This window comes from Schistocerca serialis, chromosome 7 (assembly GCF_023864345.2).
Source record: "Schistocerca serialis cubense isolate TAMUIC-IGC-003099 chromosome 7, iqSchSeri2.2, whole genome shotgun sequence".
In the NCBI taxonomy this organism is placed as follows: Eukaryota; Metazoa; Arthropoda; class Insecta; order Orthoptera; family Acrididae; genus Schistocerca; species Schistocerca serialis.
Window position 1 is genome coordinate 263,682,366 of NC_064644.1, and position 18,649 is coordinate 263,701,014.

Consider the following 18,649-nt stretch of genomic DNA (forward strand, 5'->3'; position numbering starts at 1 on the left):
CACACGGTGAAATTGTTGATGCCTGTCCAACATCTGGAAGCACTAGGAGTGGTATTCTCGAAGGTTTGCCTTGCATTGTTAGGGGCAGACTGGAGACTAGCTCATTGCCAGAGGTTATATGTACTCTCCACACTAAATGTCCGCAGGGGTTGTTGTCTATAGCTCCGCCATCATTTATTTAAATAGTTGTTCACTGCAACTTGTGAATCCATGATCCATTGAAGCTTTCTCATTTCTTTCATTTTTATGAATTTCAGTGGCTTCCCTGAACAAACTGGTATGGTAGCTCTTCTCTACAGCCAGAACTTGTTTGATGGCGAATTTTGTTGCTTAGTCATCTCAAATGGTATATTTCCCGCCACAACAGTTTCCTCCACCTGTCCGAATCTGCAGAACAGTTTTTGATCAATACTCCTGGTCCTGATGGTTTATTTGATCACTCCAAAGTAGACTGAGCCACTTGTTCACGCTATGCAGCATACTCTGAACATTGCAAATGAGTCCCTTTTGTCCCTTGCACATCTGAGAGTTTGATCTTGGTCAGTTTGTATACAGTCTTTATGTTGTGTTTGTGCAATGTATTATATTTAGATTTAGAGTAACTATTCATTCCATAGGCCCACAAAAGAGGGGATCCGCCTGGGTGTGGAACATGTCAGATAAACACATTACAGAAATGTAATTAGAAAAACTTGAGTTTCATTAATTTTAATGATCCTCAGTCAATAAACAGTAAAATTATGTACATGAATTAAAATTAAGCTTCTAATATTTACAGGTTTAATACTTACGTCTGCTTTCATTAAATCTGTCATTCACACAGTAGCTAGTTACTTGGCTATTACAACCACGTATTGTCAAAAATTAAAGTTAATTATTCATTTCAATGATCCTCAGTTAAGAACGGTCAGATTATGTACAAGATTTAAAATTAAACTTCCACTATTTACAGACTTAAGACTTAAATCTGCTTTCCATACATCCATCATTCACATAGTAGGTAGTTACTTAGCTGTTACAACCAAGTATTGTCAAAAATTAAAGGATAATAAATTTTCATTAAAATAGTCTACTGCACTTGTTGAGAAATTCATGTATGGAATAGGAGTTGGCCACCAAAAATTCTTTTAAATTATGTTTAAATTGTGCCTTGTCTGAAACTAAGCTCTTAATGGTTGCTGCTGGTAACTTATTGAAAATATGCGTTGCTGAATACTGGACTCCTTTCTGGGCAAGAGTAAGTGATTTTAAATCTTTATGTATATTGTTCTTATTCCTAGTATTGATAATGTGTCCTAAGCAGTTAGTTGGAAAAAGAGATGCATTATTTACAACAAACTTCATTAAGGAATAAATATACTGAGAAGCTGTGGTTAGTATGCCCAATTCTTTGAATAGGTTTCGACATAATGTTCTTGGGTTTACACTACACATTACTCTAATTGTATGCTTCTGTACTCTAAAAATTTTTTCTCGATTTGTGGAGTTACTCCAAATTATGATACCATATGACTTAATGGAGTAAAAATAAGCAAAATATGCCAGTTTTTTTAATATTTATACCTCCTATGCCTGACATCATTCGCATTGCAAACACAGACTTGTTTAGGCACTTTAGCAGTTCATTAGTATGTCGCTCCCAACTGTATTTATTATCAAGTTGTAATCCCAAGAATTTTACACTCTCAACTTCTCCTGTTTCCATGTTGTCATATTTTATACACACACCAGAAGGAAATCTCTTGGAAGCTCTGAACTGCATATAGTGGGTCTTTTCAAAGTTTAATGACAGTGAACTGGCAATGAACCACTTACTAATGTCAGTAAAAATTTGATTAGCTGCCCTTTCTAAATTTATATTTGATTTACTATTTATTGCAATGTTTGTATCATCTGCAAATAAGACAAACTTGGCATCTGGTAATGTAACAGATGACAGGTCATTAACATACACAAGAAAAGGTAGTGGACCTAGTATGGAACCTTGGGGAACACAACATGTAATTTCTTCCCAGTCAGATGATGTCTGATTGCCTACTGCTGAAGTGTTACGTAATGACACCCTTTGTTTTCTATTAGTAAGATATGACTGAAACCACTTTGCAGCACTACCAGTGATGCCATAATATTTTAATTTTCTTTAAAGAATGCTGTGATTCACACAGTCAAAAGCCTTTGACAGGTCACAGAATATGCCAGTTGCCTCTAATTTGTTGTCTAATGAATTAAGGACATTTTCACTGTTAGTGTAAATAGCCTTCTCAATATCAGAACCCATAAGAAAACCAAACTATGACTTTGACAGAAAGTTATTTTCACTAAGGTGCTCAAGTAGACGTGTGAACATAACCTTTTCAAAGATTTTTGAAAAAGCTGGCAAAGGTGAGATCGGTCGGTAATTTTACGGCATTTCTTTGTCCCCTTTCTTGTGGAGAAGTTAACTTAATCATATTTAAGCCAGTCTGGGAATGTTCCTGTGATAAGTGTTTGATTACACAAATAACTTAAGATATGACTAAGCTCACATGAACACTCTTTTATTAACTTTGTTGATATGTTATCATAACCACTAGGATGCTTTGATTTCAAGGACTTTATGATGGATACTATTTCTTTGAGTGAAGTAAGTGTCAATTCCATTTCACTGAGATTGCTTGTGTGCACTGGTCTCAGATATTCCATTGCATTATTTACTGAACCTGACAACACCAAGCTATCAATAACAGAGACAAAATACTTGTTTAAATGGTTTGCAATACAACATGCGTTTATTACCAGGGTTTCATTTATGTTTAGAGCTATTTGTTCCTTCTCATATCTGGTCCTACCTGTCTCTGACTTATCTATATCCCATATTGTTTTTATTTTATTGCTGGATGTATTATTTATCTTCTTCTCATAAGGCAGGTGTTCAGATTTCTGGATAACCTCCTTCAATATTTTGCAGTAATTTTTGTAATGAGCTATAATGCTAGTATCAAAGGCGTCCCTACATATCAGATAGTTTCCTTTTTGCCTCACGTGATATCTTTATCCCTTATGTGATCCATGGTTTCTTATTAGACTTCTGCTTAATTTAAAATACCTTCAGGGGGAAAAAATTGTCAAATAAGGTGCTAACTTTATTAATGAATGTTTCAATTTTCCATTTGTGTCTTGGGTGCTGTAAACGTCCATCCAATTAATTTCTTTGAGCAGTCTCCTAAATTTCTCAGTTTTGGACTGTTTTATTGGCCTTCTGTACTCAGTTCTGATAGATGTTTTACCCTGAAAATTTTCAAAATTTAATGTCAGGTGTTGCATGTCATGGTCAGGTAACCCATTTACTGCTGGTTTTGTAAGGTGGCTTAGTTGCCTAAAATTGTCTAAAAAGATATTATCAATGGCAGCCTTAGAACATTTGTATATCCTAGTTGGGAAATTTACAGTAGAAATTAAACTGAATGACAATGTAACTGGTGTAAATGATTAATGGAAAATCTCATATAAAGATGTGAAACAAATACTAACAAAGAGAGAGAGAGGGGCTGGCCAGTACTTACCTCAGCTCAGTACAGCCGATAGATACACAAAAAACAGAACCAAAAACTTACGTTCCTAGCTTTGGGAACAAATGTTCCTTCATCAGGGAGGAGAGAGGGGTTTTTCTAACTGTTCACTGACAGTGTTTTTCAGGACATCTGTATTAAAATCACCAGCAACCACTAGTTCTTTGTGATTTTTTTAGATGAGGTGATAAATCTTAAAGACCATTTATAAACAGGTTGAAATTTCCTGAAGGTGCTCTGTATATGGCTACTATTGTAAAGGACCTATTACGAAATTCTCTCTCTGTTGCACATGCTTCTAAGCGCTGCTCTAAGCGAAATTTATTAATGTCAATATTCTTAAATTTAAAACTGTTTTTAACATATGTGGCAACTCCTCCTTTCTCCATATTTTGTCTACAGAAGTAAGAGGCTAACTTAAATTCTGTAATGCCAATACCAGTGGTAACATGATGTTCAGAGAGGCAGATTATATCAACTGGGTTCGATGACTCTAATTCATCAGTGCACATAAGTAGTTCATTAATTATACTTCTAAGCCCTCGAATATTTTGATGCACTAAAGATAGTTGGCATTTCACATATACCGAGATAAAATCAGGTGGAAATAAAATTTCTGCTGATTGCTGTAAATTTTTAACCAACATTTGTGTTCGCTATTCCAATGTGCCAGGATTATGCTGCTTGATTTCTCTCTCAAACTGAAGGTTTGTTTCAATCTTTACTTCTCTCAGAACTTGACTTCATTCTGTCCTACCTATCCTAAAAAAGGTGTTGCTCCAACACCTATGACAACTGGTATATTACCACTCATGGCAGTGCCTCCCTCCTTACATTTCCTGCTATTAGCCCAGCCAGTTTACCCTTCCCTTTCCTGTTGACCAGTTCTATATATCACATTATGGAAGAATGGCAGAAAGGCTGTACCGTACTTTTCTTCTTGTGGTGATACAGAATTTTTGCTCAAAGAAATTCAGGATTTTTTCCATTGTCATATTTTACGGGTTATAGGACGCACCTTAATTTCCAAGCAATTTTTTGCTTGTCGTTTTTGTTAATAGGTTGCAAATCCAGGCCAAAATAAAAGTCCTTAGTTTATAAAACCAATTCCTGAAAATAGTCATCTGAGCTACCTCCTCCTCCTCCTCCTCTTCTTTGTCGTCATTGTTGTCCTCTTCGTATATAAGATTGTCATCACTGTCATTGAGAGCATTACTTATGCCACACTACTTGAAAGATTTACCAATAATGTCTTCCCTCACTCTAGACCATGGCTGTTCTGTCCAGTGACATACTTATTTGATTGTACCTTGTTTTAAAGTTCCCTTTGACATGAATTCATGTTTGGTTACATCCATCATACATCCATTCTTGTTTTGTTTGTTTCAGTTGTGAAGTGTTTCGTGTTTGGTTACATCCATCATACGTGTTTCATGTTTGGTTTCATCCATCGTACATTTGTTCCATTCTTGTTTCATTTGTTTCAGTTGTGAAGTAAGCTCTCCCAGAATAACAGCAAGCTCTTTATTTCCGTGTCTCAATTTCTCTTTCACAGAATTTTTCAAATGCCTCCTAGACTGAGCTAGCACAAGTAGAAACTTTTCTTCAAGAAAGCTCTGTTAATATGTAATTTCATACCAGCCTTGTCGATACAATCCTTGTTTCATACATGAACGCTACCCCCTGGCAGTATTTCAGAAGGTTTTGTCATTGTTTTGCACTTGGAAACAACCATTGAGTGAAGGACGACAGTGTAGTGCATTTTTTCATGTCCACTTATTTTTATAATTACAGTTTTAGCACATTTCATGGCAACAATTCTGTTACTCAGCACATCAAATGTCAGAATAATTCCTTTCATATTCACTATTTGGCTTAGTTCCATGCTGGTTTTCTTTCGATATTGAGTAATAAAGTAATGGAAAGATAATATTTTCTTTTCATACTCCTGGGGCATTTTCAGAGATATTTTGGTTTTGGTTCACATGCTACGTCCATGATCGCTTCATAAAACTATAGCACCAACCAACTCTATCCTTAAAGTCTGTTAAGTTCCGATGTAGCTCTAGCTTACAAGTGTTTATTTGAATAATTTGTGTATTAATTCGTGCCATTTTGACGGCATCCTTGAATCCATTTCGGTATGTCATCTTTTAGTTTTGGCAATTTTACATTCTATCCTCTATTTGCACATTTAGTCTTCTTCATTTTTTTGGTTCATCTTTACTAGTGCGCCAATCGCGGATTCATTGTGGTCCGCTGAAAGAAAGGTCCAACAACTTCGGATGACCTGATATGACACCATACTGTCATCTTCGCATGCCCCTGTGCTTTGTCAACACAGTCATGTGGGGTTTTGGCTGTCCATCAATGGCAGTTATGCTTGTTTACAAATCCTCCAATTTGGAAAATTGCCTCATCAGTCTACAGAATGTTCTCAAGAATTTCAGGCCAATCATCATTCCAGCCGAAGAAAATTTCTCCAGGCTCCATTCTTACATCACAGTCATCAGGAAACGATTGCTGTGCATAATGTGTGTTAAACAGCATAAAAGTGAGATCTTTTGTTAAGAATTGCAGCAACTGCATAACGCGAAAGACCACTTTCATTAGATTGCTAATGCAGTTATTTCGTAGAGCTCCTCATTAATATTTCACCAACTCTGCCCACATTCTCTGCTGTCCCTGAAATTGATGGTATTCCTGATCATTTTGCATTGACAACATTCTCTGTTGTTAGTAGTTTGGAATGGCAATATTTAACTGTTCTTGTACCCAGTGTTGCTTGGATCCCTTCTTCAGTCCTCCACCACCTTTCCACTCATCCCACAGATCCCCACACCTCATAACGGACTGTTATTCTGTCCTATTCTTCCAGTCAACACAGGCAGCATTATTCAATGAAACAAAAGAAAAAATGATGCTAAACACAATCTCAAGGAGTGCTGCTTCTAACAAAAGTACTTCTAAGAAAATTGGTTCATAAATACAGCACCTGCAACAATTTAAAAATAGGGAGTGACTTATCAGACACCCTTTACATTGTGTGTAAGGAAAGATTCTGCAGGCAAAAACCACAAGATCATGTTATACTTTGTATAGAAGAAAGGAATATAGGTGTACATGGTGTTGGAAATACACAGTGAGACTGTGGTTTGTCATTCTGCTCTGTTGCTGTTTGGATTGCTCTTTATCCTATGACCATAATATTAATGTGGAATTGAAGGGTTGAGGAGGGCCATACTGGAAGCCATATAGGTTCTCAACAACCCAACATGTTTAATCCCTAAGAGGACATTCGTACTGTTTGGTAGACCATGCATATCTTACAGCCATGTCACATACCATGAGGTAGGAAATGGGCTTGAACATAGCAAGGCAGATATCCACATGGAAAGTGCAACGTGCAGTGAAATCAGGAGCACCATAATTAATGTTGGGGTTTCTCACCACATCAGCAGCGAGAGAGAGAGGTGTGCACCAACAGTGGTCCACTCAACAACAGTGAACATAGACATGACACCAAGTCATCTTTTCAGGTGAGTCCAAGTTTTGCATACAGTGTCATGATGTTTCCAAGCATTGAGGCTTTGAGGAGAAAGAGTGGAGCCAGACTGGATTCAAAATTGCCATACAAGCAAAGTATTTGGCGTGGTGATATGGGATACTACTGGAAACACAACACTATCAACTCTGGTTTGGATAGCTAGAACTTTTGGACAGCAGGCATTACATTTTTGATGTACTGAGGCCTGTGGATGTGCCCAGTCATACTAGGGGTCTCCACGACATTACCTTTAAACAGTGTAATGCAAGACCACATGTTGCCCATGCTGTCCTTGACCCACCTCATCGACGTTATCCTTTTTAAGTTTACTGATCATGAGGACTAGTGAGAGCTGGGCAACAGCATGTATCAAACGCCAGCACAGTTTGACTGATACCTGCACAAACGTTCAAATTGTCACCTGAGCCAGGAAAGAGGCATGACCAATATGCTTGTAATGCACGCAAGACAAATGTGTGTGCAGCAGCACCTTTAATGCAAAATGCAACACCTGGAACATGTCCTGAGGAACAATAGGCACTCCACCTGTTATAATTAGTGTCATGAAACTTACCAACTGGCAAAGTGACGTGTCAGCAGAAGAAATGTTGTGTGCAGCTAGTCTACCAAATAAAGGGTGGAGCAAAAAGAATACATGGCTTTCTAACAAGTACACTACTGGCCATTAAAATTGCTACACCAAGAAGAAATGCAGATGATAAACGGGTATTCATTGGACAAATATATTATACTAGAACTGACATGTGATTACATTTTCACAAAATTTGTGTGCATAGATCCTGAGACATCAGTACCCAGAACAACCACCTCTGGCCATAATAACGGCCTTGATACACCTGGGCATTGAGTCAAACAGAGCTTGGATGACGTGTACAGGTACAGCTGCCCATGCAGCTTCAACACGATACCACAGCTCATCAAGAGTAGTGACTGGCGTATTGTGATGAGCCAGTTGCTCGGCCACCATTGACCAGACGTTTTCAGTTGATGAGAGATCTGGTGAATGTGCTGGCCAGAGCAGCAGTTGAACATTTTCTGTATCCAGAGAGGCCCGTACAGGACCTGCAACATGCGGTCATGCATTATCCTGCTGAAATGTAGGGTTTCGCAGGGATCGAATGAAGGGTAGAGCCACGGGTCATAACACATCTGAAATGTAAGGTCCACTGTTCAAAGAGCCATCAATGCAAACAAGAGCTGACCGAGACGTGTAACCAATGACACCCCATACCATCACGCCCAGTGATACGCCAGTATGGCGATGACGAACACACTCTTCCAATGTGCGTTCAGCCCGATGTTGCCAAACACCGATGTGGCCATCATGATGCTGTAAACAGAACCTGGATTCATCCGAAAATATGACGTTTTGCCATTCGTGCACCCAGGTTCGTCGTTGAGTACACCATCACAGGCGCTCCTATCTGTGATGCAGCATCAAGGGTAGCCGCAGCCATGGTCTCCGAGCTGATAGTCCATGCTGCTGCAAATGTTGTTGAACTGTTCGTGCAGATGGTTGTTGTCTTGCAAACGTCCCCGTCTGTTGACTCAGGGATCGAGACGTGGCTGCACAATCCGTTACAGCCATGCAGATAAGATGCCTGCCATCGCGACTGCTAGTGATATGAGGCCGTTGGGATCCAGCATGGCATTCCGTATTACCCTCCTGAATCCACCGATTCAATATTGTGCTAACATTCATTGGATCTCGACCAATGCAAGCAGCAATGTCGCGATACGATAAACCGCAATCGCGATAGGCTACAATCCGACCTCTATCAAAGTCGGAAACGTGATGGTACGCATATCTCCTCCTAACACGAGGCATCACAACAACGTTTCATCTGGCAACGCTGGTCAGCTGCTGTTTGTGTATGAGAAATCGGTAGGAAACTTTCCTCATGTCAGCACGTTGTAGGTGTCGCCACCAGCGTCAACCTTGTGTGAATGCTCTGAAAAGCTAATCATTTGTATATCACAGCATCTTCTTCCTGTCGGTTAAATTTCCCGTCTGTAGCATGTCATCTTCGGGGTGTAGAAATTTTAATGGCGAGTAGTGTATAATTGGCTCTGCTTTGATCACATACAAAATGTACTCACATCACTACAATTGGTAATGCATCTGATTTATGAATTTTTAAATATAACATCAGGCAGATAGCGGCCTTCTTCATGAATACACATTAAGTCTTTCTTTGAAGATTGCCATCACTTTTGGCAACATGTCATGTAAAACAGCAGCAATTTCTTGATCTATTGGAACTTTCGGGTAATTGAGTGTATGAAGTTTGTTGCAGTACACTTTACTTTTTAGGTAACCCCATAAGAAGAAGTCGCAAAATGACAAGTTTGCCGAATGTGCTGGCCAGTGGACATCGCTGAAACAGAAGATCACGTGTTGGGGAAGCATTTCTCGAACAACTGCCACGGAATCATTAGCCGTTTGGCTGTTGCTCCATCCTGTTGGAGCCATGTGTCTGCCATGTTCATCCCTATAGTGTCCAGTTGTGACCACATGAAATTGTGTAGTATTGCAACATAACATGCGGCATACACTGATAATGCCTCCTTAAAAAAGAGAGACCCAGTAATTACCACATTGAACACTTCACACCACAGTGTCACTTTTGCACTTTGCAGTGGTTTTTGATACACTTCTTGTGGGTTGCCTGCTGCCCAATACAGGCAGTTTTGTTTGTTCACGTAACTGTCTAAGTGAAAGTGCACTTCATCTCTCATCATCATAATAAGCAGCAGCAGTAGCTAGAACATCAAGCATTCTCTAACAAAACTGTCTCTGTTCATCATAATCATGGCTGTGAATCTTCTGCACGATCATAATTTTGTAAGGATGGCAATGTAACTCATCATTCAGGATGCACTGCAGTGAGTGACGAGACAAACCCAGAATTGTAGCATTGCTCCTTGTGGAGTGTCGAGGACTTTGAAGAACGTGGCTTGTACTCTATCGACATTTTCCTGCATTCACACCGTGCAAGGATGACCAGACAATGTCTGCTTTGTGACACGCAGTTGCGCGAAAAGAGGTACTCCAATGCTGTATTGTGTTGCCATCAAGTATTGATATGAAGAAATGTCCAACAGCAAAAACGTGACGAGGTATGGTCCATTGTGCCATTGCTACTGAAACTGGATGCTCTTGCCTACAACACAACAGGTCACCCACCCTTCCATTCTATTCCCACCACTGATACTATGATAGCCAAATCCACATTCTTTTTGTGCCACCCTGTACATTTCCAGGGCGGTGGACAGAATCGGCCATATAGTGTGCAAACACAGCTTGAAGGTTATGTGCAACTGACTGAGATCAGTGTGCGTCTCAATTGGGGGAAAGACAAATGGAATCCTCATGCAATGTTAGGAGCATACCATATACTGTGTACAGTGGAAAAGTCTGTGGTGGAATGAGAAATCAACTGTGTCAGAGCATGAGTTGTGCAAGACCAGTTATGTAACAAAATTCACCAACATGCACATTCTGGATATTGTGGCTGTTTGTTCAGGGAAGCCATTGAAATTCACAAGACAAACAAAAGTTTCAAGAAAAAAGGAGACGTTCTCAAGACAAATAGGCTAGATTCCTGTGCTGCAACAGCCAGCCATTGCAAGTAACAGTGGAGGAGCTACAGCAAAAATGGCCAGCAAAATGTCCCTTGTGAATGTTAGCACGGGCTGTACATACAACCTCTGGTTGCAAACTTGAATCCAGTCCGCATCAGCAATGCAGGGTGAATTTGTGGGAATGCCGGCTACACAAAATCATTAAACAACCGTCAACCGAAGATCTTAATACAAAAGCCAAAAGGCAATTTGTCACAGCTTGTGAATGTGGCTGAGTTATACCTGAAGCCAGATGGTCAACAAAATAGTACCTGAGAAAATGTTATTCTTACAATACACGTTGTAGTTTCATGCATGTTCGCAAGTGACTGACTAGGTCCTGTGAAGGACCATTGGAAAGTACTTCTGTCACTATAGCTGATAACCTTTGATGAAGAAAGCTGGTAGCCTAGTTGCCGCTGTAAAGAGCAGACATTTTTACCCATTTTATTGACTATGTAGATCTATTAAATGATGATTGTGGTTAGACATGGAGATAAGTTATACAGATACTGTTTATACTACGACACAAACGATGTTGTTGATGCATTGGCTAGGAGTGCCCCTTTTTGTTCTTTTACCCTTTGTATTTGATTCAACACTGCCACGTGAGGATTTCATAATGCCATAAACAGTTTTAACCAGCCAGTGTTTGTCAGACAAAATACACAGGCTATAAACAGTGATGTAACATTCCCATTGCAACAGGAACCTTTTATCATATCTTAGAAAATGTGCCTTCTGCCTGAAGATGACCATTGGCTGATCAGAACCTCACACAACACTGAAATTAGTACTCAGGGGCAGAACGATATTCTTCCTAAAATGCCCATTTTACCAGTTTCTGTCATGATCACCTGATATTATTTGTTGCCTTTTCTGAGCCTTTTTCTTCAGCTTGTGTTGCTATTATTTCATAAAATTTATTATAACAGTTTTGAAGTAAGTGACTTTCTTTGTTAAAGCTTGGAGTACAAATGCCAGCAGCTTCCTTGCAATATTAGACATCAGGTTTATAGCCATTTGGCCACATCCTTGCCTTGTACCAAAGAGACTCTAATGAAAAGAGCAAAAAAACTTCGACTGCAAGCCGAAGAGGATAAAATGAAGTTGCCTTTGAGAAGGTACGGTGTACATGTTTAATGTTTTGTTTATTTCTTATGTAACAGAAAAATATTTATGTGGAAATTATATATTATTAGGTACTGGAATGCCTGATTTTGACTACACTTCACTATTTACATCATATGTACTTTTTTAGATTGCCATATTATATGAATTATTCATTTACATTCATAATTGCTTTTATGAACACTCATAGACAGGAGATTCGTTGGGGGATAAGGAGTGACTCAAGAAATATGTTGGTAGAGGAGATGATGATTTTGTAAACTATTCCTATGCTGTTTAACATACATACACTGAAGTGCCAAAGAAACTGGTTTAGGCATGCGCATTCAAATACATATATATATAAACTGGCAGAATATGGCACTGCGGTCGGCAATGTCTTTATAGACAACAAGTGTCTGGCACAGTTGTTGGATCAGTTACTGCTGCTACAATGGCAGGTTACCAAGATTTAAGCAAGTTTGAACTTGGTGTTACAGTCAGCGCATGAGCGAAGGGATATGCATCTCCGAGGTAGCGATGAAGTGGGGATATTCCCATATGACCGTTTCACGAGCATACAGTGAATATCAGGAACCCGGTAAAACATTAAAATCTCATAACATATTAGACCTTCTGATGACAAACAGACCCAAACTATTTGAAACAGTTAACGCAGAACAGGGAATCAGCGATCATAAAGCAGTTACGGCATCAATGATTTCAGCCGTAAATAGAAATATTAAAAAAGGTAGGAAGATATTTCTGTTTAGCAAAAGTGACAAAAAGCAGATTTCAGAGTACCTGACGGCTCAACACAAAAGTTTTGCCTCAAGTACAGATAGTGTTGAGGATCAGTGGACAAAGTTCAAAACCATCGTACAATATACGATAGATGAGTATGTGCCAAGCAAGATCGTAAGAGATGGAAAAGAGCCACCGTGGTACAACAACAGAGTTAGAAAACTGCTGCCGAAGCAAAGGGAACTTCACAGCAAACATAAACATAGCCAAAGCCTTGCAGACAAACAAAAATTACGCGAAGCGAAATGTAGTGTCAGGAGGGCTATGCGGGAGGCGTTCCATGAATTCAAAAGTAAAGTTCTATGTACTGACTTGGCAGAAAATCCTAAGAAATTTTGGTCTTATGTCAAAGTAGTAGGTGGATCAAAACAAAATGTCCAGACACTCTGTGACCAAAATGGTATTGAAACAGAGGATGACAGACTAAAGGCCGAAATACTAAATGTCTTCTTCCAAAGCTGTTTCACAGAGGAAGACTGCACTGTAGTTCCTTCTATAGATTGTCGCACAGATGACAAAATGGTAGCTATAGAAATAGACGACAGAGGGATGGAGAAACAATTAAAATCGCTCAAAAGAGGAAAGGCCGCTGGACCTGATGGGATACCAGTTCGATTTTACACAGAGTACGCGAAGGAACTTGCCCCCCTTCTTGCAGCGGTGTACCGTAGGTCTCTAGAAGAGCGTAGCGTTCCAAAGGATTGGAAAAGGGCACAGGTCATCCCCGTTTTCAAGAAGGAACGTTGAACAGATGTGCAGAACTATAGACCTATATCTCTAACGTCGATCAGTTGTAGAATTTTGGAACACATATTATGTTAGAGTATAATGACTTTTCTGGCAACTAGAAATCTACTCTGTAGGAATCAGCATGGGTTTCGAAAAAGACGGTCGTGTGAAACCCAGCTCGCGCTATTCGTCCACGAGACTCAGAGGGCCATAGGCTCGGGTTCCCAGGTAGATGCCGTGTCTCTTGACTTCCGCAAGGCGTTCGATACAGTTCCCCACAGTCGTTTAATGAACAAAGTAAGAGCATATGGACTATCAGATCAATTGTGTGATTGGATTGAAGAGTTCCTAGATAACAAAACGCAGTATGTCATTCTCAATGGAGAGAAGTCTTCTGAAGTGAGAGTGATTTCAGGTGTGCCGCAGGGGAGTGTCATAGGACCGTTGCTGTTCACAATATACATAAATGACCTTGTGTATGACATCGGCATTCACTAAAAATAACTTGGAACAGATTGTGTGGGAGCTCATTCATGATGGTAATATATTACAACTATTGGCAACAAATAGACCCCTCTTATTTGATTCACAAATTCAGTAAATTAAACAAACAGTTAGTGTCACTTCTCAAGGAGGAAATTAAAATATCTAGCACTGGTTCAAGTTTAGAAAAATAGTTGACCGATGCATATTCAGTAGAACAGTTAAAGAAGGGAGGAACTCTATACATCTACATCTACGCTCGGTGAACTGGTGTGAAGTGCATGTCTGGGGAAACTTTTCCACTGTACCAGTTATTAAGGCTTCTTCCCATTCCATTCACATATAGAGTGCGAGAAGTGTGACTGTTTAAACGCCTCTGTGCATGCTATAATTAGCCTGATCTTCTTCTCACAATCCTTATGGGGGCAATGTGTAGGGGTGGTTGTATATTCGTAGCCAGTTCCTGAAACTTGTAAGTAGACTTTGTTGGGATAGTTTATGACCAGATAGTTCCATTTCTTCAGCGTCTCTGTAACAGTCTCCCGCAGGTCAAAGTAACCTATGATAATTCATGCTGCCCTTCTCTGTATACATTCAATATCCCATGTTAGTCTTATTTGTTGCAGCTAGTTTTATTTGTTGAGGCCCTACACACTTCAGCAGTGTTCTAGGATGGTCACATGAGCGATGTTCAAGCAGTCTCATTCTAGCAATAAACTGAAATTCAGCCACCTGCTTTACCTACACTCAGCCTATAGGACTGTACCATATCATATCTGTACAAAGTATTACTTTACAGAGCACTACATTTTTTTCGTTGTGGAGTGCATGACTACATTTTTGTCAGACTATGCAGAACTTCGAAATCTTACTGATCTTTTTAGATGATATTTCATTGCAGACAACTGTGTCATCTGTGAATTAATATTGCCTGAAAGGTCACTGATATGAAATATGAACAGCAAGGACCCCAACACACTTCCCTGGAACACATCTGCCATTGACTCCCAATCCAAAATAACTTGTTGCATCATCAGTCCAGTCACTTCGCTTGATACCTCATACAATCATATTTTTGGTTGTAAGCATTGATCAATGTTTTCGGAATCCATGCTGGTTGATGTGGAGGACGTCATTCTGTTCTTGATACCTCATTATCTTTGAACTCGGGATGTTTCAAGAGCCCATAACAAGTGGATGTCAAGGATCTTGGACAGTAGTTTTGTGGAACTTCTGTTTCCATTCTTGTTAACTGATGTGACATGGACTTTCTTCCAACTACTGAGCACAGTTTTCTATTCAAGGGATGTACAGCACATTATAGTTAAAAGACGGGCTAACTCATCCACAAATTCACTATAGAATCTTATAGGGATTCCACTGGGCCGTGCAGCTTTTTTCAGTGTTAATTCCAGCTCTTTCTCAGTGCGACTGACACATTTGTTTCACTCACGTTGTCAGTGGAACAAGAATTAATTTGGGCATCAGTTCTGGGTTTTCTGTTGTAATGGAACATTTGAAAACAGAGTTTAACATTTCTGCTTTCTCAGTTTCAATTTATGTCTCATACATGACTGAACACTAACTTGACATATTTATCAAGTGCATGGTGAATCATTCTTCATAACCTCCATCGTGTTTAGCAGAGGGTGTCAGCTCTACTGCCTGCTGAGTGACAGTCAAGTGTCCACATGCACTGGTGGGCAAACGTCTGATGTGGAAGCAGTCGGGCCTTAGTGTTTATGGCCAGTGACCATACTACACCAACTGAACGCACATGGGGAAGGGTGGAAAATTGGCTAGTGAATGTGCAGAGTGAGTGCAGTAGTGCCACCTGGTGGATAGCCTATACTGGCTGCACATATGCGAGAACAAACTGAGGGGCACTCAGCTGGCCTCACCCTATGTACTAGTGGTGGAACAGGCAGGTACACAGTCATGGTAAATTATGTTTGAAGAAAAAAGTGACTTCTACATAACAAGTATGAAACAAAGCATAGTGATATGGAGAGATGTTCAGTGACACACACATTGTTGTGACAGGAACAATGTGGAAAGCTTTCAACAGCTGCCCTTGCATAAACTGTATGAAAGACATCGCACAAAATCCAGAGAAATACAGGTCACTTGTAAAGCCTGCCAATGGCACAAAAGATAGAGTACCAACACTTATATATCACGCAGGAACTGAAATTGATGATAGCAAAGCAAAAGCAGAAATGCTAAACTGTACTTTCAACTGCTCTTTTACAAGGGAAAATTCAGCAGTATTGCCTCAGTTCAGTTCTCACACCACTGTGAAGGTGAGTGATACAGATATTACATCAGCAGCATTGAGAAATAGCTAAAATTGCTAAGCCCCAGGACCTGATGAAATCCTTACCAGAATCTATTCAGAATTGGCAGCTGAGTTATTCCCTTTTTTAACTGCAGTATACCATAGATTCTGCAAGGAGAGGGGGGGGGTGGGGGGGGGGGGGTGATGATGATGATGAACCTGTGCTCAACAGTTGGAAGAAAGCACAGGTCACACCCATCTACAAGGAGGATAGCAGAAGTGATTGACAAAACTATCATCCAGCATCACACATCCATCTATTGTACAGTTATAACAATTTCTGACATCAAACGTAATTAAGTATCCAATACAGAATCCCTTGAAAACCAGGGAGCAATGCAAAAAGGAAGTTGCAGTATCTTATTACTTCTGAAAGCCATATGACAGTGCCACACTGATGCTTATTAGCATAGGCACAATCATATAGGTGTCATGTGAAATTTGTGACTAGAGTAAGGATACTTTGGAAGGAAAGACGCAGTATGTTATCTTGAATGGAGAGTCAGTGACAGATATAAAAATAACTTCAGGTGTGCCTCAGGAAAGTGTGTTTGGACACATGCTATTCATTTTGTATATTTATAATCTGGCAGTCGATATTATTAGTAAACTGAGACTTTTGCCAGATAATACAGTTATTTATAATGAAGTACTGTAAATCTGTACTTGACAAACCATCTAAAGGAGTGTTTCAGTGTGTACGTTGCGTACCAGCCACCAACCAGTCTCCTTTCCTTGTTTCACTTTGAAATGGTTTGTGGGAAGAACAATTGCTGTTAAGTCTCTTTGAGAGCCTGTATCTCTCTCTAAATTTTACCTTTGTGACCTTTTCACAAGATACAAATTGGAGCAAGGAATGTATTTGTTGAAATTTCTTGGGACAAACACTCTTGGAACTCTTAACTGTAAAACACTCTGTAATGGCAGAATGTCTCTCTTGCAGTATCTGCCACGGGAGTTGGCTGAGCATCTCCATAACAGATTTGCATTTACAAAATGAAGCTGTAATAAAATGTGCTGATCTTCTCTATTTCCTCTATTTATCCTGTCTGTTACAGATGCCAGACTGACAAGCAATATCAGAGTATTGAAGCAATATCAAAGTATTGGTCAGCGGAGAGTTTGTAAACTGGCTTCTTTTTGGGTGGATTACATTCCTTATGAGTCTTCCAATGCGTCTGCCTTACCTACAGTTAGTTTCATCTGGTCTTTCCACTTCAGATCACTCTCTGCACATACTCGTAGATATTTTATGGAGGTGGCCGCTTCCAGTGATTGTTCTACTATCATGTAATTATACAGTAATGGTTCTTTCAGACTATTTATGCAACATACATTACCTTTTACCAAAGAAAAATCACCAAAAAGTGACAGTGTACATCAAGGTATACCGCGACAGACATTACAGAAAATGAAGGGTAATAGTAATAGTCCTTAAAACGTACACAACGCAATTTGCAGCGTTAACAAAAATACCTGTGCACATACAGCACAACAAATGAAAATATGTAAATGTACTGGTTAGCATCAAAACTAACTATTTTGACATAACAGAGTTATAACAGAACGTGCCAAACATTACAAAAAACCAAAAGCAGACAGTATACAAAATCAGGAGCACAAATGAATAAAGCTTGTCTATTTTTAATACTTTTTCTTTATTTTTATGTATTTATGTATTATTTCTTAATTTTTTTATATAGAAACCTACTTAATTGATATAGGTTAGATTTCTTTGTAAAATCTATCGTCATTCAAAGTGGAACCCAGATATAACCTATGAGGTATACAGTGGTGTGCATAAGTATTATTACTACTGGTGATATTTCAGAATTATTTATCACAACATTACATTTGCTTGCATTGAGAGTCAGTTGCCATTACACTTCTGACATCATTAGCGTGGGGCGATTCGTACTATTATGAACACTGAATAAATTTTCAACTGGCGAGGCTGCTAAAATTATTTATTCATATAGATGACTTGTTTTGGCAATTCTCTGTTGCCATCTTCGGATCTATGTTTACATCATTACACAATCTTCTCCTTCAGTACTGTAGGTGGCACTGCCCCATGTTTGTGCATGTTAGTATTTTGAGCTACGGTATGTTTAGAAATTGCCATGTCATAGCTGTTATTTTAAAGAAGACATGTTCAGTTATAGCGAATTTCTTTATGGAAAAATTCAAGGAGGAGGCATTGGAAACTGCGAACAAGAAACAGAGTATTTATTTCCGGTACGTGGATGATAAGTTTATTTTTATGGTGGCATGGCAAGGAGGAACTGGGTAATTTTCACAAACATCTCAGTGGGGTCAATCTGAAGGTGCAGTTTACTATGGAGGAGGAGGCAGGCAGATGATAAAAAGTTTTCTTGATGTGGTAGTTTTCAAGAAAGAGGGTGGTGGTTTGGGGCACACGACTGTTACCTACACCAGGATCCG

At 39.3% G+C, this 18,649-nt stretch overlaps 1 protein-coding gene across 2 annotated transcripts in view; it reads left to right on the forward strand.

The window, feature by feature from the left end:
• LOC126412195 (ubinuclein-1) overlaps positions 1-18,649 on the forward strand; it is a 389,778-nt gene that overhangs the window by 208,697 nt on the left and 162,432 nt on the right. For both annotated transcript variants that reach the window (XM_050081677.1, XM_050081678.1), the window contains one exon: positions 11,706-11,864. In XM_050081677.1, coding sequence (XP_049937634.1) covers positions 11,706-11,864 — 159 coding nt within the window. The remainder of the gene's footprint in view (positions 1-11,705; positions 11,865-18,649) is intronic.